General features: G+C 36.6%; 2 protein-coding genes across 10 annotated transcripts in view; both read right to left on the bottom strand.

The window, feature by feature from the left end:
- Positions 1-27,672, bottom strand: part of LOC139754985 (N-acylneuraminate-9-phosphatase) — a 68,127-nt gene that overhangs the window by 36,321 nt on the left and 4,134 nt on the right. For all 4 annotated transcript variants that reach the window (XM_071672855.1, XM_071672856.1, XM_071672859.1 and 1 more), the window contains exon 2: positions 1,014-1,197. In XM_071672855.1, coding sequence (XP_071528956.1) covers positions 1,014-1,197 — 184 coding nt within the window. The remainder of the gene's footprint in view (positions 1-1,013; positions 1,198-27,672) is intronic.
- The window catches only part of Neurochondrin (neurochondrin), a 716,757-nt gene continuing 696,273 nt past the window's right edge, over positions 7,189-27,672 (bottom strand). For 3 of the 6 annotated variants that reach the window (XM_071672852.1, XM_071672849.1, XM_071672853.1), the window contains exon 2: positions 7,189-17,369. In XM_071672852.1, the coding sequence (XP_071528953.1) occupies positions 15,030-17,339 (2,310 nt within the window). In that variant the 5' untranslated portion in view covers positions 17,340-17,369 and the 3' untranslated portion in view covers positions 7,189-15,029. Of the gene's footprint in view, positions 17,370-23,643; positions 23,729-27,672 lie in introns of all 6 variants that reach the window. The other 3 variants (XM_071672851.1, XM_071672850.1, XM_071672854.1) reach the window with 2 other exon arrangements.

The raw sequence follows: 27,672 nt of genomic DNA, 5'->3' as shown, positions 1-27,672 counted from the left end.
ATATATATATATGTATATATACATTCCTATGAGTCCACGGGGAAAATGAAACACGAAAAGTTCCCAAGTGCACTTTCGTGTAATCACATCATCAGGGGAGACACAAGAGAGAAATATAACAGTCAGTTGATATACATCGAAGAGACAAAGCTAGGACGCCATTTGGTAAACATGTTGATCCCTTGATGATGTGATTCTTACACGAAAGTGCGCTTGGGAACTTTTTGTGTTTCATTTTCCCTGTGGACTCATAGGAATATCTTGAACTCGCACAAAATTGTGATCCTTTCCAATATGCTTCACATGCCCTGGTTCAGTGCAATGACAGCACTCCGACCCCTGTATAGCACATCATTCCAATTCACTCTATTCCTTGCAAACCTTTCACCCTCCTGTATGTTCAGGCCCTGATCACTCAAAATCTTTTTCACTTCATCCTTCCACCTCCAATTTGGTCTCCTGCTTCTCCTTGTTCCTTCCACTTCTGATACATATATCCTCTTTGTCAATCTTTCCTAACTCATTCTCTCCATGTGACCAAACCATTTTAATACACCCTCTTCTGCTCTCTCAACCACACTCCTTTTATTCCCACACATCTCTCTTATCCTTTCATTACTTACTTGATCAAACCACCTCACACCCCATATTGTCCTCAAACATTTCATTTCCAATACATTCACCCTCCTCCATATAACCCTATCTATGGCCCATGCCTCGCAACCATATAACATTGTTGGAACCACTATTCCTTCAAACATACCCATTTTTGCTCTCCGAATAACATTCTTGCCTTCCACACATTCTTCAACACTCCCAGAACCTTCACCCTATTCCCCACCCTGTGACTCACTTCCGCTTCCATAGTTCCAGCTACTGCTAAGTCCCCTCCCTGATATCTAAAACACTTTACTTCCTCCAGTTTTTCTCCATTCAAACTTACCTCCCAATTTACTTTCCTTAGTCTGGATGTACTACATTTAACAATCTTTCATCATAAGATAAATACACACCTATGTATTGATGATATATTTCAGGCAAAACTGATGCCCAAATATCTAATCTCCATTTGTCCAATCCAGCCACATCTGTTGGGTAATTTGGGGCAGGAGCTTCTCGAAATTTCTGTAGAAAGCCTGTTGTAATCTGCCTGCTTTCTTCTTTGGGCAGTCCTTGATTTGTGAGCCATGATGCAACCTAAAGATGCCAAATCTGATCAAAACTTCATGGCTGAATAAAGGATGCACATTTTTCCAAGATAAAAAACAACAGATTATGACAGATATTTTGATATAAGAATAAATTCTATGACTTACTTTATGAAAAAAAATTCTCTATAATTTCACTTTTCACAATCAAAACTTGTAGCTTTCAGAGGATGTTTTCCATAAGCTATCCTACAGTGTAAAGATGAAGGAATATTTGCCTTAGCTTATATGGTGAACGCATCCAAAATAAATGTAAGATGCAATAGTGTGGCTGTTGGGTTTGACTTCCATGATTTTGAATCACTATCACTTTGTAGCTCTTGATCATATGCCTTGCATACAATACATAAGGATGTGCCAAGTATCCTGTATTTGGAAACTATATACTGGATACACATGTGTATGAACATGTCTTCTGCTATTAAGGTAACCCAAAATAATCAAAATAATTTCTTGAAGAATATACAAACATGTGATCTCAACATAAGAGAGCCACCTAAGCTAACCAAATGATTTTTCAAATAATGGTGCAAAGTAATTCAATTTTCAATATATTCTGATCAATTTGTAATGCTAACAGATAAACCTTTATTCAGAAAACCTTAAATAACGTTACTGGTGGGAATATCAATCACTGTAAGTTTTGTTCAGAGAATATGAAAAATTTCAGTACATTTCTAACAATTTAAACATTTTCAGAATCTAAAAATATCCATTTATGAGACTTAAAGAAGAAAGAACTTCTATATGGGTCTCATTGTACCTAGACAAAGTGTTGGCCCTCATCTAAATGCAGCAATGGGGAAAAAATAGGTGAAAATAATGCCAATTCAAAGCAAATGTATATTTTCTGCTAGTAAGAAAGCCTCTTCCATCCACATCATAGCATCCTTCTCTACTGTTGTCAGATTCAGACTCTGATGTTAGTGGAATCACACAAGAGCCATTAAAAGAAAAGGAGTTCTCTTCAAAGAGTAACAATATGATTAGCAGTGCTTATAAAAACTGACATCTTTTAGAGAAAAAAATAATTACAGGTTGGGATTAAAAAATCCAAATTTCTGCAGCCCAAAAATTCCCAAAAGCTACATTAAGGCTCATTCAGAATTACTACTATGATGCATCAACATCTCCAGAGTTGGATAATTCATATTTCTTTAAAGTGCAAAAGCATCTCAAATGGTGGAAAACATTAAAGAACAATAAATAAAAAATGGCAAACAGTGAGACAATACAACAAAGTAAATCTACTGCACTTGTGGACTTAGCCTTGAAATGGCCTTCAACAAATATCACATGGTGCTTAATTGTATAATCTGATCACTTACATATTTTGAGTAACAGATCAGTACTTACTGAAAGTACTGGTTTTGAAAACTGAAAAAGCATTTCTCTTCGATGATGTCCCATGATCATGAACCAAAGAATATACAGATTAGGAGTCAGACACCAGCATTTGCTCAACCTTGCAAATGACCATTAGTTTTTTCTGCAGCTGCTCACTCATGAATTGGATCCACCCTCAGCCAATCAGCAACTGCCATAAGGCTGACAATATTGACCCATTGTCTAACAGCTACCCAGAGCTCACATTTCACAGTTCCTGGTCACAGTAGTCAAAGATGAAAGTCTTTTTTTGTAATGGAGAGAAAGACCAGGCAGAGTGAGAAAACTAGGAAAAATTGCTTGCAGTACCTTGCTTCTGTGAAATAAGATTCTTTATCCTTCAAAAATCACATTTCTCTACTCTGCAATTTGTCTCCTGAACCTGAGGGCATAATTGCATCAGCCTACAAGGAAAAATGGGCAAACCCCAAATTAGTTCAGATAAGCAGATGACGAGGTAATCCAAATAAGAACAAAGTAAAGAGAATGAGACAAGATGAGAGAAGGCTTCTGTGCAAGAATTACCTAATGCGAAATAAACTACAGAAACCTGCATGTGAAAGAGTTGGGGATTGTTGACACAGTGCCTAATATCACCAGAAAAACTGAAAGAGGCAACTTGTCTGCTAGCAAGTATAAGAATCGCATTCAAGTCTAAGCATAAGGACACATTTAGTACATTATTCTCTGCAAAATTCAGACCAAAAATGGATAATGCCTCACAAGTCTGCTCACCACACCCAAAAAACACAAAGATCTGACTGAAATGTTACAAGAAAAAAAGCAACTATGATAGTACCTGAGTTAAGAGGATTGATATAACAAAAGGTTGGGGGCTACAGAGCTGTCCATCAAGGTGGTGAGGAGAGAAAGAGGACAGATATCAGCCTTCAGGTTTCCATATCACTGATGGTGGACAGTTCTTTAGGAAATGCAGCACTGGAGTAAGTAGAGGTCATACCAAGCATGAAAGTACTGGTTCATTGTTACGATGGTGGATGATTGGAATCAACTAACCAGAGACAGTATATGCTGGTAGTTTTACAATGTTTTCACCTCAAGGATCACTAAGAGTCATCCACTTGTTCTGTGGACCATTCTACACTTATTTATGGGGTGGAGGCACAGTTACTAAAACTAAATTGCTCATTAATGAGTACAGTATAACTTAAGATGTTATCACTCGAGGGATGAGGACAAAAACTAGCAACATTAATCAAATTTCATTTGCAGTATATTAACAGATTAGAGAATATTGGTGGCAATAAGCAAAACAATATCTTTATAGTTATTAACAAAATTATGCATATAAAGCATGTAAGCATCATGCTTTACTCAATGTTTGTTTGAACTAATTTTGGCTTTTTTTTTTGACCATCTGGAAATGGTCTATGGCTCGTGAGGAATCCATAGATCACAGGCTGAGGAACCCATGAATGAGAAGACACCCAGATCTGGGACCTCAAAGCAATTGTAGTAAATGTAAAATATCAAGCTGTCCTTGGGAAGACAAGGAATACCACTCTGAGTATTCCAAAGTATTAATTTGCTATATAAGGATCTGGCTCGAACTATGGAATTGTTTGAAGCTTTTGTCTGTCATTCCTGCTCAAAGCTGCAGGGCTATGAATAATCTGAAAGGTCTCACACTGACAGGTGTGGGCACCACTTGAATGGAGAAAACTACCAAACACTAAGATCTTGAAATGTCCCAGTAAGCATCCATACGACATACTGAAAGACCAGAGTCTTAACTTTTAAGTTAAAGCAGATGCTCTGTGAGGTGGTTTGTTTTTGAACCTGAACTGTTACCTTGAACTGTCAGATCTATAGACCAAATTAAATGTCAAAAATTTCCTTATTGTGGAAATCTCTGTTTGATTTAAAGAATGTGTGTAAGAAATACTAAAGAGAAACAGAAAGATTTGTACATGGCATTTATGTATCTGGTGAAAGCATATCGTTGGATAGTTTTGGGGAAGGTCTTATGATTATATATGGTGCGGAAGAAAAGCATCTAAAAGCACTGAGATTTATCATGAGTGTATGAAATATGTGCAAGTAGGTAGAGAGGATACTGAATGTATCCAAGTTGATCTGCAGCAATGGTGTGTGATGTTACCATGGCTATTTAATTTGTGGTGGTGAGGAAGGTAAATGCAAGGGCAGTCTGCAGTGGATAAAGTGGCTTGAGAATTGAGTCAGTTGTAGTTTCCTGTTGACACAATACTGTTGGTAGATTCAAGTGAGAAACTGAAGAAGTTGGTGACTGAATGTGGTATTGTGTGAAGGAAGGAAGTCATGAGTGAACGTGAATAAAAGCAAGGTTACTAGGTTTAGCAGGCAAAGGGTACAGGTTAGTTGAAGTGTGAAATTAACTGAAGAAAATTTGGAGGAAGTGAATTCTTTTAGATGCCTGGAAGTAGTTACAGCAGTGAATGGAACCACAGAAGCCTGAGTAAGTAATCTGGGAAAAAGGTTTTGGAAGTATTGAGAAATGTGAGGAGAGAAAGGTCAATATCTATGAGTGAAAATGGGTATGTTTGAAGGTAAAGTAGTCCTAGTGATGTTGAATGGATGTGAAGCATGAGCTATAGATGAGAATGTGCAGAAGAGTGGAGATGTACTGAAAATGAAATGTTCGAGGACAATATGTGGTGAGGTAGCTTGATCAAGTAAATAATAAATGGGTAAGGGAGTGGCGTGGTAATAAGCGTGTGGTTGGGAGAGCTGAAGGTGTGCTGAAATGGTTTAGACAAATGGAGAGAATGAGTGAGGAGAGACTGGCAAAGAGGATGTATGTGTTTGAAATGGAGGGACAAGGAGAAGGGGTAAATCAAATTGGAAATGGAAGGACTGAATGAAAAAGATTTTGAGTGATCTGGACCTAAATATGCAGGAGGGTGAAAGGGTGTGCATAGAGCAGAGTGAATTGGAGCAATGTGGTATACATGGGAGGGCCCACCCCCTGTATACCACATTGCTCCAATTCACTCTATCCCATCAATGGACTGATCCAGGGGACATGAAGCAACTGGGGGAAATAATGAAAATGCATGTGGGGCCTAGTTGTGGATTGAGGCATATGGTTTTGGTGCATTGCACATAACAGCTAGAAAATAGATATGAACAAATAAGGCCCTTCTTCATCTGTTCCTGGTGCTACATCACTGACATGGGAAACAAATATGGAAGATACCTACATGTGTGAATGTAAATAGCAACCATGAATATTGACAGGTGTCATTCACTCAATTTGCATCACCACTCAGTAAGGTCCTACCCCACCTCCTCCCTTCCTGTTGGTAGATATATTCATTAAATTTAGCATCATACCATGGCCCTATTAGTTATGTTAGCACACTTGCCAGTACATATTCTTCATGTCTGCATATATTCCTTTCATAAACAGTGATTCATGTCATCATTGATTTTGCTTGAGGGGCTCATCTGCCTCATATTTTTTCTGACTTTTTTTGTATGTATGCTATATTTCTACATGATTTCTTTCATCTTAGAAACCAAATTCTTTTTTTTAAATCATGATTGAGATTTGTAAATTACCCAGTTTGTATCCCTTTAATTGTAGCAGTCCAACATACTCTTTGTGTCTGGGATATTCTCAGATATTCTAAAAATCATATCTCAATTTAGTTTGTAATTTCACTTGATCCTTCCATTTCATCCTTGGTATCTTTCTAGCTCTAAATCTCACTCAACTTCCACTTTCAAATGTCAAGACATGATGGGCATACCATATCCTCCACTCTATCCTGGAAATCCCAAAAAATATTTTGAGCATCACAAAATCTGCATGTGTTGTATTGGTGTCAGTACGACTAATCTCATGACTACTCATTCCATATCTACAGAAGTCCTATTCTACTCAGTACAGAATACAGCTCACATATCTAGGTTAACCTTTCTTCCACTTTCCTCCTGTTCACTGTCAAATGAAAAGCTTTCTGTCTTTTAATCTCCACCTATCACCTTTCTTCAACTGTCCTTTTCCATCTACCATGACAATGTTCCACACTATTCTACAGGTCCAATTTTAGCCACTGCTCTTGTAAGCCACCTACAAGTGTCTAAGCCACTAAGGCCTGGGTCTGTAACACCTGACTGGCTGCTACTTCCTATAATTTCTGTGAAGAGACCAATCACACGAGGATTAACCTTACTTTGAACAGCAATGCTGTGGAATTTTCTTCCTTCTTTTCGCCAATTTCTATTTCCATGACATTACAAACCTTTAGAAGTCAGGTATACAGAACACCCAAAGGGCTCATTTTAATCTTTTCTTTCTTTTCTTCATACACTTTATTTTTTCATTCATTTGAGATGACCATGATGGAAGCCAGTTTTTGCTTATGCCATTTTAGTTACAAAAAAGAAAGAAAAATGCCCTGTTAGTTCCAATTATACTTCTACTGTAACTTTATGATTAATCAGTACAAACATAAAAACTCTTTGTTGTAGTTTAACATATTCACTTAGCATCAATGATGATTATACACCCAGTCTCTATATCCATTTTCTGTATAATTTACCTTCTGCAAGCAGCATTATATAGTACAAGGAAATGATACACCACTAGGAAAGCTGCTGTATTTACAAAATTGGCAAGTGTACATTTCATCTTACAAAAAAGTAGCACCAAGAAAATATTCTACACAACTGATTATCAGAAATGGTTAAACAGAGTCTTCAAATTTTATGATAACTCAGCACATAGTATTTCAATTGAAAATAAAGCAATACATATCAAATACCACTAGTGCTCAGAAGCATGCTTTTGTACTCTTGCATGCTTCCTTCCTGAAGTTGCTAACTCTTACAAGTACATACTTACAATGCTCAGCCTTAACATGGCTGATACATTATTTCCACACTACTGTCATCTTCACATCCTTATATCTCAATAATACATCTATATAATACCTATTGTAATATCTATCATTTTATGCAGGTCATAAATGTTCACAATCTATAGATTACTTTGATCTTCCACAACACTAGATGAAAATACAGTAAACAAGAATTTATGCATCATTTTGCGTAATTACACTAGTCTTTTAATAATTTGCACACCTAACTTCTACTACATGTTGGGAAACAACTGTAAATCTAGTAGACCAAACCTTATCCTTCACTAAATGTTGTCTGGTACAGTTGTATGGACATGCAACCAAAAAGAAAAAGCCCAAGGGTGAAGCTAATACTTATTAGTTTTTTAAAGTAACTGATACCAGTTACTAGATGACGAGGTTAGAATTTAAACTGACTTTCCATAAACACCTAAGGTGATTGTCAAAAAGTGAGCAACTACCAGCAAATCTGATGAGTCAATCATAAGATAATTAGTGAAAGAAATATCAAGCAAATAAACTGGAAAATTAATTTACTTCAATCATATTTTACAGTTGTGGCTAAAAAATTCACACCTTAATAATAATGAAATGGGTAGTGTTGCTGACTGTGATACATGCATGGCCTGCATGCGTCTGAATACTGGCTGTACCAGACAGCTATTCATCCTATTTTGTGTTGGTCAAGAAATTGGGCATCTGAATACTTCCCACGTACTCCCTGCAAGTTGTAAGGTGGGAGTGGGGGGCTGGAAATCCTCCCTTTCAGTTTTTACTTCTCCGAAGGAACAGAGAAGGGGGGTAAATGAGAATTTTCTCTCTAAGACTCAGTCCTTTGTTTTCAATGCTACCTTGCTGATGTGGGAAAAGCTGAATATGTATGTATGTATGTATGTATGTATACATGTATGTATGTGGCCTATGTTGTCTTTTCCTAGCGCTACCTCGCGCGCATGCGGGGAGAGGATGTTGTCATTTCATGTGTGGCAGGGTAGCGACGGGAATGAATGAAGGCAGCAAGTATGAATTATGTACATATGTATATGTGTATATGTCTGTGTATGTATATATATGTATACGTTGAAATGTATAGGTATTAATATGTGCGTGTGTGGACATGTATGTATATGCATGTCTGTTTCCTTGTGCTATCTAGCTAACGCTGGAGATGGCGTATAATGAATATATATACAGTAGGGTAAGAGGTGTGCAAGGAATACAGTGAATTGGAAAAAAAGTGGTATACCGAAGTCGTTGTGCTGTTAATGGACTGAACCCGGGCATGTGAAATGTTTGGCGTAAACCATGGAAAGGTCTGTGGGGCCTCGATGTGGATAGGAAGCTGTGGTTTCAGTGCACTACACATGACAACTAGAGACCAAGTGTGAACAAATGTGGCCTTTTTTTGTCTTTTCCTGTAGCTACCTTGCTGAAGCAGGGGGTAGCGATGCTTTCTCCTGTGGGGTAGGGTAGCGCCAGGAATGGATGAAGACAAGCAAGTATGAATATGTACATGGGTATACATATACATGTCTGTGTATGTGGATATATATATGTATGTATATGTGTATGGACATTTATGTATATATATATGTGTATATGAGGGGATTGGGCCAATCTTCGTCTGTTTCCTGGAGCTACCTTGCTGACAAGGGAAACAGTAATTAAGCATAAATAATAAATGAATAAAATATATACACCTTGATTAGGATATTCAGTTTCCCATGCTGTGTCAGCTACAATAATAATAATAAAAATTTTCTTTTTTATGACTGATCTCTGTTTCCCACATTAGCAAGGGAGCACCAAGAACATATCCATTCTCTAGTCGTCATGTGCCATACACTGAAAAAGACAGCTCCCATCCACAAACAGGCCCTACAGACCTTTCCATGCACTGGTTCAGTCCAATAATAATGTTGTTGATAACAATAATCTTTCTATAAGAAAATAGGCACTATTCTGCAGAAGTAGTTGGTAGTAACTGGTAAGCAGCCCATGAACAGGGAGGTATTTTACCAGTACTACCCGCCTGGGTACTGGGAGGGTTAATGACATCTTGGTGGTTATCAATTTGCACTCCTCTGACCCAGTTAGTTGTCTTTTCTTTCTGCCTCAATAATATGTAAACTACTGGCATTCTGTCTACAAACATACAATATCTCCTTATCATTTGCAACACTTAACAACACTTAACTCACACAGCTTATTCTTCCTAACTCTAAATTTTTCTGTGGTGAGCCCTATGCACTAGTCCTACCTACTGGCAAAATGGTAGGACAGAAGTATTAGGTAGGGACATTTAGGCAGGAGCATTAGGTAGAAGCAGTAAGTAGGAGCATTAGATAGAAGTAGTCATTAGGAACATTAGGTAGGAGCCTCTGAAAACACTGCAGGAGAGTTGCCCTCTGCCAGTGGCCTGTTAAGGGTGAGGCACTAATGCTAAGAAGCAGCACTGAAGTTCTTCAGTTAGGGAGACTATGTTGCCATGGCCACCCCTTTGAGGGAGTTCCAATTGGAACAGGTGTCAGAAATGTACATAAATAGAATCTGTGGTAATGTGTGGAAAACAAATTCTATCTCAAAGGTTCCCTTTTGATATTTACATGACAAGTGAGACCTCTGGTAAAGGTGGCAAAGAGAAAACAGGGATACTAAGGGTTCTTATATTCTACAGTTACTCACAGGTGACCCATTTTCTAAAATTTCTTATGGGTTTCCTTTATGTAACAGGGCATAGTAGAAATTGAAAGAAGCAAGCTAAGTTAGCTCAGCAGGCACTATGGTGGTGCTGAAGCTGCTGGCAGGTCTAAAGGGCCTTTGTTAGACTTGTAATAATAACAGAGAGAAATAATAAATTTTTTCATATTAATTCAACATTTCCTGCATAGTGGGGCAGCATCAGGAACACATAGAAAATGGCTTCAATTGTTTACATAATAATAATTATAATAATAATAATAATAATAATTATTATTTATTTATATTTATTTTGCTTTGTTGCTGTCTCCCGCGTTAGCGAGGTAGCACAAGGACACAGACGAAAGAATGGCCCAACCCACCTACATACACATGTATATACATACACGTCCACACACGCAAATATACATACCTATACATCTCAACGTATACATATATATACACACACATATACATATATACACATGTACATAATTCATACTGTCTGCCCTTATATATTCCCATCGCCACCCCGCCACACAAGAAATAACAACCCCCTCTCCCCTCATGTGTGCGAGGTAGCGCTAAGAAAAGACAATAAAGGTCACATTCGTTCACACAGTCTCTAGCTGTCATGTAATTATGCACCGAAACCAAAGAAAGAAAAGAAAAAAGGAACAGGCTCAGCCTTCTATTCTTAACACTACCTCGCTAAAGTGGAAAATGGCGAATATGTATGATATGACAAAATAATAATGATAATAATAATAATAATAATAATAATAATAATAATAATAATAATAATAATGCAGGGAATGCGTGGGAAGTGTTCTTTCTCCCCTATATATGTTTATCTATTTATTCACTTTGCCCCGTCGCCGTTCCTTGCGCTGCCTCGCTGGCGCGGGGGACGGCGACGGGGCGGGGTGAATAAATGGATGGATATATATGGGGGAGAGGGAGTACTTCCCACGTATTCCCTGCATGTCGTGGAGGGCGACTAGGGGGGAAGGGAGCGGGGGGCTGGAAATCCTCCCCTCTCATTTTTTTTTTAAATTTTCCAAAAGAAGGAACAGAGAAGGGGGCCATATGAGGATATTCCCTCAAAGGCCCAGTCCTCTGTTCTTAACGCTACCTCGCTAATGCGGGAAATGGCGAATAGTATGAAAAAAAAAAAAAAAAATAATAATAATAATAATATCAAATACAGATATCTTTATACTTAATCATATAAAGTCAAAATATTTTTTGCATCTCACCACACTGACATGCAATCTCTAATCATGCAGGTGGGAAGTACAAGCAACCAACAAATGGTTATCAAAATGGTTAAAACTACAGCAATGATATCCAAAATGATAGACTAAGAATACTGTACTAATAATTTACATAATCCTAAAACTGGATTTTCATAATCTGTGCACAAATCTTTTAGCTGTTGCACTGTCAGCAAAAAAGTTTAGCTACCCTTGGGTTAATAAAACTCTAAATAAGCAATGTCAATCCACTTGTTTCAGTATGGTTGGTAATTCTCGCTATTTTTTGTATTTCTTTTATTTTAAAGAATCTCTTCCTTATTCCACATTATTTATTCATAGAAGCAGGGCAAACGTGTACTCACTATGATGGCAAAACTCATTTTAGGACGGACTTGCATCACACTTACAGAGAGAAAAACTAGGAAGATAAAGAAATGAGTTGCCATTTACAAAATATTGTGTGGTTACGACACAAAACAATAAAAATAATAAGAGTTGACTAAAATCATTACAAAATCTAAGTTTTTGCTGAAGGAAACACTTGATCAGGAAGACAAAAGTTTACAGCACTAATTATCAGGAATGGTTAATGTGAGGGAGGCATGTAAGCTCAAGGATAAGTGGAGACTTTTGTTGAGGCTAACCCCATGATGAGACATCGATAGATAGACACCATTTTGCTCATTAGGAAATTAACAAACTGATGAATGCAAATTTTCTTTCAACTACAGAACATTGGGGCATGAATGACCATAACTGCTAAAAAGGTAAAAGGCTAGATTCACAAAATGTATATTTGAATCACAGAAGTAGGTCGTTGTTGACGAGCAGCTACAGACCAGGTAATACCAGTTCTACCCACTTCCGTATTGAGAGGGTTAGTGACGGCTGTGTAGTGAGCCTGTGCTTCAGTGGTTGTCAAGTTGCACTCCTCTGACCAAGGTAGCTGTTTTTTCTTTATGCCTTACCCACACACGGACTGAAGACATTCTGTCCACAAACATACAATCTCTCCTTGTAGCACATAATACTTGACAACACTTCACTCACAACTCATTTTTCATAGCTCTAGATTTTTCCTGTAGTGACCACCATGCACTAACCCTGCCTTTTGGCAGCAGTAGTTGGTAGGAACATTAGACAGGAGTTTTAGTTAGAAACATTAGGTGGAGGTGGTGGGCAGGAACATCATGTGGGATGTTCTTATACCTAATGGGAGCATTAGGTATAAGTAATGGGTTGAATAATTAAGTAGACACATTAGAAGGAACTAGTCAGAAGGAACATTACGTAGGAGCCTCTGGAAAACTGTGCTAGAGTTGCATCTGCCAGTGGCCAGTTAAGTGTGAGACACAAAAGGGCTTAAAAGCATCATCGGAGTTCAGTTATGGAGACTCTTTTCCACTGCCACCCCCTTGAGGAAATTCCTGAAAGGAACAGGTGTCAGAGATATACGCAGATTCTCTGAAAGAAGTTTATGACTGCTGCAGCAATCCCATTCATCAATCAACCCTTATAAAGAATGTTTTGGGAATATGGAGAATGAGTGAGCAGAGGTTGATAAAGATATGTGTCAGAATTTGAGGGGGAAAGGATAAGAAGGAAACTAAATTGGGTATGAAAGGATGAAGAGAATTAGATTCTAAGTGCTTGGGCATGAACATGCAGGAGTGTGAAAGGCATGCATGGGATAGAGTGAAATGGTGCAACATGGTAAATATGGGGTGATGTGATGTCAATGGATTGAACCAGGGAAAACCATGGAAAGGTCTGCGGGCTTGTTGTGGATACAGGCTGTGGTTTCGGTGCATTACATGATCTAACTTTAGTATAAGATTTAGAGTTCTGATCTTCTTAATATCCTTTCATTGGTGTACATTAAAGTTTTAATCATCAATTCCTTCCTTTAAAGAAGTGTTAAATATTCAAGTCTACTTTACTGACAAACACATGAAAGTTTTCACCATAAATAGCAAATGAATACAGAAGTATCTGGTAATTCCATTCATGAAAGTTCCTTCACCCCTCAAACTGCACTTCATATGTTCATATCTTAGTTGTGTTAATGTCAAATAAGGAGACCAGGCATACAAATGCATGATGAGACCCAGGAAAATGCATCAAAACTCTTTATCATGTCTGTCAAAATGTAAAGCATGCCAAGTGCAGTAATATTCTTTGTTAACTGTAAATACAGTAGTTATCAATTAAAGATAAAGAATGATCATAAATTTTTTCAAGTGTAGTTCAATGCTCTGTCAAGCACACAGCAACAACCTATCTCATGACATTTCTTTGGAGTCAAAGAAGTAGGAGAATCATATGGCATGGGCATGGTAGATTAGAGAAAAATACTATTTAAAAATTCAGAAAATAACCTCCCTCATTCAATGACTCTTACATCTATTTTTATCATATACAGTTGACTGAGTGAGTAGTAATTAGAAAGATAACTAATCTCATATTTATTCTGAATCTCTTACAAAAAATAGTAAAAAATCTGTTGGTCTATTCACCAAGTCTTTATTAAATAGGTCACATGTAATAAAGACTATATTTTTCTACACACACACACACACACACACATACACACACACACACACACACACACACAAACACACACACACAAAATGTAAACTACTGAGTACACTAAAACCTCTTAATTATCATTAACAATTTCATTATGACACTATACTGTTCCAAAAAATAAGATATACCATTTGAAGGTCAAACAGTATACCACATTTGTTAGCTCTGGAAAACTTAATACATTTCTTAATATCAACTAGCATCACCTCTAACTGGTTCTTGTACAAAATATCATGACAAATTAAGTAGAAATATCTCTGACAAACAACATACGGCTTTAGTTTCACCATGAAACTGTAGTACTCAACAGCAAATACCTGTCTTCTTTACTAAAGAATTAACATATCCTGATTACACTTTGATAAAAGAAGTTACAATTAAATATAAATGGTATGAGGTATTAGCACCAAAATTATATGCTTCATATGAAAAAGTCTGGGAACAAGAGAACTGGTACACTGCTTATCTTCACTGTAAGCAAGTGTGAAAATCCTTTATGAAACATGGTTACAAAAATCATTATTTCATGTGCCTCTTTACATACACACACACACAAACAAAAAAAAAAAAATGTAAGTCCAAGTACAAAAGAACACAAATGCATACATAGCACACACAAACACATACACACATGTAACATTACAGTACCCTAATTCTAATGGAGAGAGGACAAACTACAGTTATTGAGGTCAGAATCATGAAAAAGGCTTACAAAGAAATGAATTCCTGAACATATAATATTCTAGGAAACCTGATAATGGCAAAACATATATGCCTAGGAAGCATATTATGAGTTAAAAGGGCAATGATCTAATCCTCACTGCAAACGTATCATTGTATGTTAAACACCCTCTGTTACCTATGTTAACAAAAGGTGAAAGCAAGGAGTAACTGAAAAGGATTAGAGAGTATTGTAGAACTTAAAAAAAAAAAAAGGACACTTACACAACAGTATACAAAAAACTTATATGGGCTCAGTCCTTATCATGTTTTGCCAATAAACCCCTTATTACAGAAATTCATTTGATTTCACTGGTGTCCTAAGCAAATGTCACATTAAATACTTTGGACAGCTCTTCAAGTTTGTGATTCCGACAAACTTGTTCCACTCCCTTTTCTTTTAAAATGTTATAAGCAGGCTTTGAAGACTTAGCAAGAAGGCAAAGGAAATCTTCAAAGGCACTTTTGAGTCCTGCATCCAACCCCCCATCACAAACAGCCACTAAAGTCATAATTATTGTTTGTGGCCACTCACTCTCAATTAAGAAATCACACAGCCAAGGAATTATGGGGAGAAGGAGACTAAGTGAATGCATGCCTAGGAACCATACATCCATCAGACTGCCCCAGTGAAATTCATATCTTGAGGATACAACCAATGTTGCATAGTCACGGCTCTCCTCAACATTATGGGCATCCCACAAAAAACGAACAGTCATCTGTATAAACCTAAATATTGTAAAATCTGAACTTTTAACATTGGTGCATTGGTGATGCAGTATCATGAGACCTAAAGTAGATAAACTTCCACACAACTTTAGATAGCAGACCTCAAAAGGTATATCTGGCACCTTTGTAAAGACAAATTTAAGCAAGGAATAGTAAAACATATCAGTCTTGACTCGTTCTGGTTCTTGTACTACTATATTCATAAAGATGTTACTGATAGTTTCTATAGACTCACAAGCAAAGTGAATTTGATCTGAGGGGATTTCTGTTTCTTCTTCTTTGTTCTGAGGACCAAAAGCACCTTTAACATTATTCCAGTGATAGTTTAAATAATCAAACAACAAATTTTCTAGCTCCAGTTCAAGCAATATGTGCCTAGGAATGTCTTCTGCTGTCAAGTGGCAAAGGCCAGGAAGCAAGAATCTTAAGATATCTGGTAATCTATCTCTAGTGTCCTCACTGTGATAATGCTTAGTTTGACCTTTTTTCTTTGACTTCATCATGGATTTTTTGTTGTTGAATTCAAAATTGTACCTACATGTTTTAATTATGAAAGGTATAGTTTGATGAACTTCTTTCTTATTGGCTGCTGTCTCTTCTGCCAACCATGCACCTAAAACTCGAATAGTTGCACTCACGAACAAATGATTTTTAGAATCTTCAAAAAAATTATCTTTAACTGAAGCTCCATTTAGAAATGCAAGAACTCCTTTAAAGGCTCCCTTAAGTGCAGCATACAACTGCTGTTTCTGTTTCTGTTCAAAATCTATAGCTCCATTAACAAGAAAAATAATAGACAGTTCTAAAATGGTGTAACAAGACATGGTTGGATATGCATGGGCAACAGCCTCTTCGAAAGTCTTGTCTTCAAGGCTCATGCGAACTTCAATAGCTGCCAACTGAACCAGCAACAGCAGCAACTGTTTGCCCTTGGCTTCCACAGGTGCCCCAGTCTCCACTTGTAATATCCAAGTGACCCCAAGAGTTTCCATTGCTGTCCCTGCTAACTTCAGACCTCTGTCACGCTGTTCACGGCCAAGTTTGCTAAATATTATATCTGATAAGCCCTTGTGTAGATTCTGTTTCCATTCTGGTTGACCAACTTCAACAGTAGGCATTGGAAGACTTTGTAACATTTCTGAAAGAAGGTCACACAATTTAAACTTCTTCTCCCCTTGATCAACAGCAAACTCACGAGCAACATGATTCATGAGCTTTGTAAAAGCCTCTGGTTCATCTTCCCAAGTTTGTGCACCTTCCTTGGTAAGAACCATCAAAAGAATCTCTAGAGCATCATCACAACAGATGCTCTCTGTTATGTAAGCATCTACAAGAGAACCTATAGCTTCAAAATCAATGATTGCTTTTCTTCCACCTTTTTCCGAGGCTATACTTTTAAGACACACACAAGTATCTCTAATCAAGATCAGATCATTCTCATATATCTCTGCCTTTGCAATTATCTCAGTCAGTACTGGAATGAGTCCATATAAAGTTGGATTGCCTAAGCAAGAGGAAATGAAGCAAGTTAAAATAGTCAGTGCAATAGACTTATACATAGAGGGATAGCAACCTTCAGGAACTTCAGTAGTCCGCAGAAGACGAGCTAAAAATGACAAACCTACTGCATCAAACAGTTTTTTCTTATCAGTATCATCTAACTCCTCTGCCTTGATAAGTTTTGTTACCACCAGAAGTGCTGCAAATTTTTCAGTATCAGAGTTTGCTCTTCTCAAAATCACAATGGCACATTCAAATGGGCTGGGTACAAGTGGTAGTTCCCTGGCTGACCTCTCCTCTTTTTCAGCAGTATCTTCAATTTCCATCTGGTCTAATTCACTGTTAGCTTCTAGCTGGTCTGCATCAGGAGAAGAGGAATGGCTGTCCCCATAGCTGGCCATATTTTCCAATTAGTCACGGCTTTGTACAAACTGAAAAGCAAATGAATTTTTACGTAACATTCAACTATGACCATTTTCTTGGTGTATACAGCATTCCATCACCTTCACTCAAACAGAAAAATCCTACAATTTGCTCATACAATAGAAAAAAAAAACTAAAAACATGAACAAATCAAGATACTCCCACCTACAGTTACAGTACTCTCATTATTAAAGGAATTAATACATCTTTATCATGTTTATCTAATCCTGATAAAGAAAAAATAAGTTTGTTAAAAGAGACACCTGCTGAAAAATTATTTCTTGTAATCTTCAGGAGAAGGACTTATTCTGAATAATATAGGATCTCATGCTTAGGCACATGCTGGTGATCCTCCACAATAAAGGAGCTATGGAAGATAGTGGTGGCAACCAGCACAACGTTCTACTGTGAATCAATAGTTCATCACATACAGGAAAACTCAAGACACTGCAACCTCCTTATGAACAATATGACACACTTGACACAACAATCTCTCTCTCAACACAACAATCTGTCTGACATATATAGCCATTATGTCTGAGGTTTTATTCTTTCCTTCTCATATACTTTTCTATTGTCATCTTACTTATTGTTTATGTTTGCAGAATTAGAAGGGACTGGAAGTCTATTCACATACCCACTTAGTGGGAGGGAGCAGCAATGGTATCATCGAGACTAAAAAAATACAATAATATATGAAAAAAATGAGGGGTGTAATCAATTGCAGCATACTAAAATCTGGTTTGAATTCTTGTGGTTACACAGGCTCATAATGACAATGAACATTAGAGCAATGGTACCATACAAATCTCTGTGCAGTATGTAGGATAACTGAGATCACAACAGAAAGATTCTTACTTTTCAGTTTAAAATCACCATACTTTTCTGAACATATTCTGTTTATATGAATGTAAGGTTCCCACAGTAGTGTTAAACCTAAAATCTTCAACTGCAGGATGAGAAGATGAAATAGACATGGGAGTTGTACTTAGCGGAATCTAGATGCAATAATCACAATGAAAATGTGACAATGAAGGTAGTTTATAGTGTTTGGCCTTTATTATCCATTGGGTGACTATTTTGTTAGCCTGTCTTTCAGCAACATTATTTAATGACAGATAATATATGCAAATTCAAACTAAAGATTGGGACAAGCTGTACACATAACTCTATATTTCCCTGCAACTAGCAAATATGCTGGCCCTGCCTAATGGTAATATCTTGTCATATGTAAAGGAAGTTTCAGGAATCAGGCCAAATAATTGTAAAATTCTCCCTAAGCTGTACAAAACAGACACAATAATCAAATTTATGCAAATATAAATCACTGTATCACATCTTTGGGGGTGGAAACTCAAAAGAAATTTGCAAAATTTTCTTTTCAGTGACCGCTGCCTCCAACCAGGAATACCAGTGAAAATGAAGAGGTGAAGACACAAATCTCATCTACCAAATTATATCAGTAACATGGAGCAATTTCACTATCACACTTAATGCTAAGTGGATTTCCAGGTAAGGCTAATTTGCTAAGTTCATGGATATTACAGATGGGCAAAGGGATCAGATGCATAACATGCAAAGCCCATGAGAGAAAATAAATCTGCCAAGGGAGGGCGTGTGATTAATAAAACAAGAGGTCAACATGCAGCTAAATTAAGAAAAAACAGGGTAATCAAAAAGCTTTTACTTAGATACATAAGGTCAAGGAAACACAACTGAACAACAAGTTGAAAATGCAGTATCTTCACTTATGCAATAGGGCCACTTAAGCAAAGAATCACAGCTGAAGATAAAAACACACACACACACAAAAAAAAAAAATGAGATGACAACCTTGCAGAGGAAATCAGAAAACAAAGTTACAAAGATAATATTTTCAAATCTGAAAGCAACCAAAGCCTAAGTGAAGAGTGCTGAAAGGATGAACTAGTTTAAAGGCTAAAATGAAACTGTTCAAGTTAAACACTAAACTACAGTGTCTGCAAAAATACTTGTCCCCCAATACATTTTCAAAGTGATAAACGTCTAGGGTTTATTGTGGGCACAAGCATACGAAGCTATCAATGTGAAATCACTGTACAACAGGTTGCTTAGACTAGTTTTTCTAACAGTGTGAACACCAGCAACCAGCCAACCTGCCTTAGTGTGCCTCAGGCAACCTTGAGGGAACTATGTTCTTTCAAATCATGAATGACACTTCATTTTGGGAATTTCACTTCTGGGCACTGTATTTCTTCCACCTGTGCTTCAATATGATTAGCTCTTACCTTTCAAGGGAGAAGAAAGCCAGAATCCTTCCAGGAAGCAAATAATCTGGTCACACTTGATATTTCTAGGTGTAATGAGTGCTTAAAATGCACATCTAATCAGTGCCTTGCCTCAATCATATCAAGATCATATGGACCCAAAACAGGTATCTGCAGATGGTAATCAAGGCCAAAGGAGAGGTCATAAAGTAGTAAAATTAAGTGTGACATCACCCATGAAAATGTAAATGTATGGGATGGCAGACAAGGTTTTCTGCAGACACTGCAGCTTAGTCAGAATACTGAAATACAAGCTAGAAACAAGGTCAGCTATAATAATTGGTGTAAATGACAATATAATAAATCTATAATATGTGCCACCTGCAGTGCAGCATACTTATTGGGAGTGAAATAAGGAGTATTAGTAATAGCTTTTGGAAAATAAAAAAGAAATCAGTAGAATCTCCATGGTCAAGTGGAATTTTCTTCAAGTTAGAATCCAAGTTAAGTTTTAGGTAAAATATTTCTATAATGAGTCTAATGCAGGCAAAATCTAAATTAGAGTTCAGGCCTCAGGCAACTCAATTCTTTAGATGACATGAAACAAATGCACAAAGTTTCATGAGTACATGATCTAAAATTTTCAACTTATGACCAAGGTTAAGTTGCAAATCAAAGTGAGATTTCTGTAGGAGAAGGGCAATGATGAATGACAAAGCAATCCCTAAACTGTCTGGCAACTTAAGCAGCAAACAAATATTGTTGCTGGAAGCAGTGAAAAGTTTTTACCAAGGATGTAAGGCAAGTATATGAGTAGGAAGAGAGGAAAGTGATTGGTTCTCAATGAAAGTCGGTTTGTGACAGGGGTGTGTGATGTCACCGTGGATGTTTAATTTGTTTATGGATGGGGTGGTTAAGGAGGTAAATGCAAGAGTTTTGGAGAGAGGAGCAAGTCTGTTGTGGATGAGAGGGCTTGGGAAGTGAGTCAGTTGTTGTTCACTGATGATACAGTGCAGGTAGCAGTTATGGATCTGGAGAAGGCATATGATAAGGTTGCTAGAGATGCTTTGTGGGAGGTATTAAGAGTATATAATGTGGGAGTCAAGTTGCTAAAAGCAGTGAAAAGTTTTTACCAAGGATGTACAGCATGTGTATGAGTAGGAGAAGGAAAGTGATTGGTTCCCAGTGAACGTCAGTTTGTGGCAGGGATGCGTGATGTCACCATGGTTGTTTAATTTGTTTATGGATGGGGTGGTTAGGGAGGTGAATGCATGGGTTTTGGAGAGAGGGGCAAGTATGAAGTCTCTTGTGGATGAGAAGGCTTGGGAAGTGAGTCAGTCGTTGTTCGTTGATGATACAGCGCTGGTGGCTGATTTGTTGTCTCAGAGCAAAAATGGGTATGTTTGAAGGAACAGTGGTTCCAAAAATGTTATATGGTTGTGAGCATGGGCTATAGATAGGGTTGTGTGGAGGTGGGTGGATGTGTTGGAAATGAAATGTTTGAGGACAATATGTGGTGTGAGGTGGTTTGATCAAGTAAGTAATGAACAGTTTCAGATGGGTGCACACCTGGTGGGAGTTCAATACTGGGTTGGGAGGATATGTCCAGTGTTTGATTAGTCATTTCTATGTGGCTGAATTCTGTCAAGGTGATGCCTGCTGGAGATGTTGGGATCCGTGGTTGTAGTATAAGGGTGGGATGAGCAGTTATGAAGTGGACCAGATGGGAGGAGGTTGATATAGCTGCACAGAATCAGGATCCCAGCATGTTGAGGTGGAACTTTATATAGAGTATCTTTGTTTCATTGTGCAGACACTGAATGCTTATGGTTACTAAGTAGTTGGTGATGGTTCTGAGTGCTCTGATCCGCATCTTCAGTGCATCCTTAGTAACTGGCTCCTCAAGACAATGATCATAAGCTAGATAATCACTTTCATCCAAAGCCTGAACAACTCTTTGAAATGCCAGTTACAATTCTTGAGAAAATATTACATTGAAGACCTCTTTCCCTCCAATAATAACTTCTACAACCTTAAACGATGTAGATTTACACAAAAAGCAACACCACAGCAGATAATGCCCATACTTACATATGAATATCAATGCAACAATAAACAAAGACAGTACACCACACGATCACCTAAAGATATAGCAAAAAAGTTTGATAAAGTTTGGAAGGTACTTATGAATATTCATGATAAAGGTTGAGCATCTCTAATCCAAAAATCTGAAATGCTCCTAAACCTGACACTTTCTGAGAGACAACATGACATATATAAATTACTTCAGGCTATGTTTATAAGGGGTATATGAAACATAAATGGATTTTGAGTTTATACTTGGGTCCCATCCCCAAGATATCCCATTATGTATATGCAAATATAAAAAAATCCGAAGAAATCGAAAACCTGATAATCTCCGGCATTTCAGATAAGGGATAATCAACCTGTAATTGACCATAAACTATCAAAACCCTTACAAAATTTGAAAAAATTATTTGGACAACAGAGAGCGAAGTTAAACCAATAGATAAAATATATAAAAAATGCTACAAAAGAGCATCTTCCCATTTGGACTTCTTTAAAAACAAGCTTCACAGAGGGAAGTTGTCTCTATCTATCTATCATATATGCCAACAACACACCCTACAGATAACTTCAGAATGTATGCTTAAAATATAGCATAAACAGTAAAACAGTAGAGGCTGTAGATGATCAAATGCCATGATGAAACAAAAAGACAATTGCCTTAGATTTATGAAAAGGGATGGAAGATCAAAACACACCAGCATGTCTTAAATTATTACATTCTCAGAATACTGATATAACTCAAATCCATATGGGGATTAGAGCTATCTTGCACATAAAAAAAGATACATAAGACAAACTAAAACAGTTGAAAATGTAAAGCAACACTATCCAAACTAAAAAAGTAAAAAAATGGGAAAACTAAGATACACTTGTACAAAAGATTATTTATTATTTATATTTCATTATACTTTGTCACTGTTTCCCGTGTTAGCGAGGTAGTGCAAGGAAACAGATGAAAGAATGTCCCAATCCCCCACATACACGTATATATAAATAAACGCCCACACACGCACATATACATTTCAACGTATACACACATATACATACAAAGACAAATACATATATACACATGTACATATTCATACATGCTGCCTTCCTCCATTCCCGCCACCACCCCGCCACACATGAAATGGTACCCCCTTCCCCTGCATGTGTGTTAGGTAGTGCTAGGCAAACAACAAAGGCCACATTCATTCACACTCAGTCTCTAGCTGTCATACGTAATGCACTAAAACCACAGCTCCCTTTCCACATCCAGGCCCCACAGAATATTCCATGGTTTACCCCAGATGCTTTACATGCTCTGGTTCAATCCACTGACAGCACGTCAACCCTGGTATACCACATCAGTTCCAATTATATAATCATCAATACTCAAATAAAGTGCTCTCATATATCAATCTTCTGTCAATCAGAGACAACATAAATAACAATTTATAAGGAATCAGTCTGCATACATTATTGCCACCTAATATTACCTTTACAGAAAGCAATAAGAAAATAATATAAACTAATCTTCAAAACTATGAACAAAACACTGCCTACCCACAAAAATATTACATAAAAAAAAAATCAATGAGAAATTTGTAAGATTAAATAAAGGAGGAGACCAGCTTACTAGCTGTTAAGGATGAGTCATCTTCTTTCCATACGCAAAGTAAAAAAAAAACAGCTTAAAAGACACTGACAGAGACTAAAGCAACAAATATTACAAAAAAAAAAAAAAAAGCACTTCAAGCCATGAGTTTATCTGATAAGCCCTGCAGACCCAATGAAGATAGCAAAATTCCAACATAAGGAACTGGGTAAAGAAATAAAAAAAATAGTAGAAGACAAAGAGAACAACAACCGTGAAGAAATCCTTATACACAGTGTGGGAAGACAAAAAGCCTGAGAAATACACAAATACAGAGAATGGCCAACCCAACTTTTCGTGTTAAATTACCTTTCATATTGCGTCTCTACTTGATTATCATCCTCTTCACTGAAGAAGTCTATGGAGAAATCCCTTTTCCTTAGTTTAGCTGTATCTATAAGGAAATGGCAATATTGTAAGCAACTTACACAATTAATATAAGAGCCAATCTAGTTACAACCATGGAACCCACAATAAGAGGCCTAATCAGTCAACAAAAAAGAGAAGAGGGGGGAGGGGGCAGAAATTCCTACAACAGTAAAAAAAAAAAAATCCTCAGTGATGAACGTGACAGTGCTACACACAGTACATAGCAGTTATTAGCATAAATCTACAAGCATATGAAAACTTACACTCACATCTCAAGGTTCTTGGTGCAAAGCCAAAGTGCCAACAAAGTACAGCACTAATGGATATATAATTACTACACATCATTCTCCACAATACAAGACAGGGTAACAATATCACAAGTTCTGTGGTAACAATTGGTAAGCATCATCTGAAGTACAAAACTTATGACAAGAAAATTTAACCTAAAATCTCAAGCTCAACATAGTTCAGTATCATAAAATAATTATGGACATCTGTAAATATCTAGCTTCTGCATTTTCAGTAAAGAGATAAATAAATCAAAAGGTACATGCAGTATTTCTTAAAAAGTCTCTGATGACAATTTGTGGCTCAAAATCCAGTGTATCAATATGAGCCAACATTACAATTCAAAAAAGTAAACTATCAGATCTACAGCATGCTTAGGTCTTATTTGGATTTATGTCTAATTTTCGAGGTATTTGACCTGGACTTGAAAGATTTGGCCTATCTTTCATATTTGACTATGACAGTCCTGATAACTCAAACTACGTCCATATTGTGTCCACCAGAAATCTGTGTCCCGAAAAGATGATGGATTTTCAATATCACAACTAAAAAGATTTGTCAATTAAATACTCCTGTATATACATAACAATTCTAGTTCCTAACTTTATCATTCTATCTGTATGTATGGTGAGTTCCATACACAGGAGCCAGCTATGAAAAAGAGAAATCTATACGAAGGTGATACAAATAAAATCACATTCTATAGATTTATTTCTCTTGCAAAAATTTACAGATACAATATGTATTTGTGTATAGTTCGTTTTTAAAATAAAAAATTTTAAGCAAAAAAATCAGGGGTCAACCTACACATGGGTAATATTTTGTTAGGTTGAAATCAGTGCATGAAGGGAAAGACTAGGAACATCTTTTAGCTTCAGGCATGAAAAATATTTACCAGTTACTTCCAGTAAACAATGAAAACAGAAAATATGTACAAATTAGTAATGAAAAGCTATGCAGTACCTTCAGCAGATGAAGCTCAACTTACAGAAGGCTAAATTAAAGGCTGCTCAGGAAGGGCCAATGCTAAAGCAAAGCCTCAGCGACCAGGACTCTGCTGTATCAGCTAGACGGTACATGTTTTTCTAATCGTTTATAGTTAAAAACCTGTTACATCAAAAGTATATCTTAACTGTACCTGAATGAATGTATTCTCAAACAAAAAATAGTTTTGATGAAATGTGATGTATTTCTATGTAAAATAGGAAAAATACATGAAAACAAAAGACTACCTAGCCTTATGATGTTCAAGAGGTGTTACTTGATTTTTAAATAGTTTTTGGTTAAAATACAGTTATATTACAATAATATTACAGCCATACTGTGCTTGATGTAAGACATTCACGGAAATGTAATATTTTTGCTGAAATGACATACAAATTACAGTGAAAAGTGGGATAAAATCATGAAAACAATCGACTTTAGCTTTCTTTCATTGTTCAAATGATGTTACTGTAATTGCTTTTCGAATGCTTTTCAGTTGAAAAAAAATTTGTATTACAATAATATTCTATCCCAATTGACCTGAATAAATACCTGAATGGAAATAAACAATATTTTTGCTGAAACTACCCGCATTTCAGTGTAAAGTGCCCTAATAATAAATGGTAAACAATTTGCCTTCAGTGCTTGGTGTTTCAGGCTCAGCAAACCTGTTTATAGGATGTAGACTGTCTTTTAGTGAGGACTTTCCAAACTTTTATATGCCATAAAGTATGTAGCTTATCACATTAATATGTTGTTCTATTACTCTTAAAAACTTGGGTCCAAGTAAACATGATGCATATCATAAACCAATGATTTCTTGGCCAAAAATCAAGGGTTGACCTATACACAATGCAGAATTATAAACACATATATACAGTACCTTTTCTATGTAATAATTCACATGTATGTGAGGGAGGCATGTAAAGACAGATAAGAGGTGACACTTTTGTCGTGAGCACCCCTTGAGTTCCCGGAGGGAATAAGCATCAGAGACATAGACATAATAACTAAAATACCTATAACTGCTTCATGAATGCCATATTCACTTGCCATAAAATGTCTTTACATATCAACCACAAATAAACATGTACTCTAACATTATATCATCTCTTTCCTCCAGCATGTAGTGCACCCTTAAAGCTGCAGGGACCCCAAAATAGGGGTCACAGGGATTGATAATAACAATAATTCCAAGAAGCGTGGGTTCATTGTTCTACCTGGCTGATATCAATAACATTATTTTGAATGGAATGTGATGATTAACAACATGGGTAAGGTGTTACCAGATCCTCCTGCTTGAGGAAAAGCTGTATCATCAGCAACTGATGACAGATAGTACAGGATGTACTTCTTTAATTCAGTAAATGGGACCTGGCCATTGTCAGACAATAGAAAATGCCAGAAAACAAAAATTGACCTGAGTCATACACATCTGATGATCAGATTTCATAGTACTCACACAGTCATTATAGAAGTTCTTTTATCTAATCTTTTTCAGTAACCACCTTTTCAAGCATAGACAATGATTTATTTATATTCATTATACTTTGTGGCAGTCTCCCGCATTAGTGAGGTAGTGCAACGAAACAGACGAAAGAAATGGCCCAACCCCCCCCCCCCATACACATGCACATACACACATCCAGACACGCAAATATACATACCTACACAGCTTTCCATGGTTTACCCCAGACGCTTCACATGCCTTGATTCAATCCACTGACAGCACGTCAACCCCTGTATACCACATGACTCCAATTCACTCTATTTCTTGCCCTCCTTTCACCCTCCTGCATGTTCAGGCCCCGATCACACAAAATCTTTTTCACTCCATCCTTCCACCTCAAGTTTGATCTCCCACTTCTCATTCCCACCATCTCTGACACATGTATCTTCTTTGTCAATCTTTCCTCACTCAATCTCTCGATGTGGCCAAACCATTTCAAAACACCCTCTTCTGCTCTCTCAACCACGCTCTTTTTATTTCCACACATCTCTCTTACCCTTACGTTACTTACTTATATATATATATATTATATATATATATATTATATATATATATATTATATATATATATATAATATATATATATATATTATATATATATATATTATATATATATATATTATATATATATATATTATATATATATATATTATATATATATATATATATAATATATAATATATATATATATATTATATATATATATATATATTATATATATATATATATAATATATATATATATAATATATATATAACTCATGAACAAGTGGAAGATACACTTTTTTCATTTATCAGTTAATAATTATCACATAAACGTGGCATTATATGAACTTAGGAGGCAAGATGTGTCACAAATTTGCTCAACTTCTGAGAAAGTACCTACATACCTAGAATAGAATTTTGCCAGAATTGCACATCTAGCGCGTTGCGATTTGAATTATAAGTCATAGTTTATCTCCCAGCTAAACTTATAATATTATAAGACTTGAGAGAGATTCCTTAAGACATTTTCCTTACAGCGCGTTGCATCACCAAGAGGAAAACCAAGATTTAAGAGGGATGTGAGTTCCGTATTCTCATGTATCATATTTAATATGAGGTTGAATGTTTGTGAACTACGTGTCAGGTGCCTGTGTTGTGGTAAAATTGAAAGATAAGACCGCAAACTGGGCCGAAGGGGTGAAAA

This window comes from Panulirus ornatus, chromosome 18, assembly GCF_036320965.1.
Source record: "Panulirus ornatus isolate Po-2019 chromosome 18, ASM3632096v1, whole genome shotgun sequence".
In the NCBI taxonomy this organism is placed as follows: Eukaryota; Metazoa; Arthropoda; class Malacostraca; order Decapoda; family Palinuridae; genus Panulirus; species Panulirus ornatus.
Note: the sequence above shows the minus strand (reverse complement) of the source record. Positions and strands in the feature narration are given on the sequence as shown.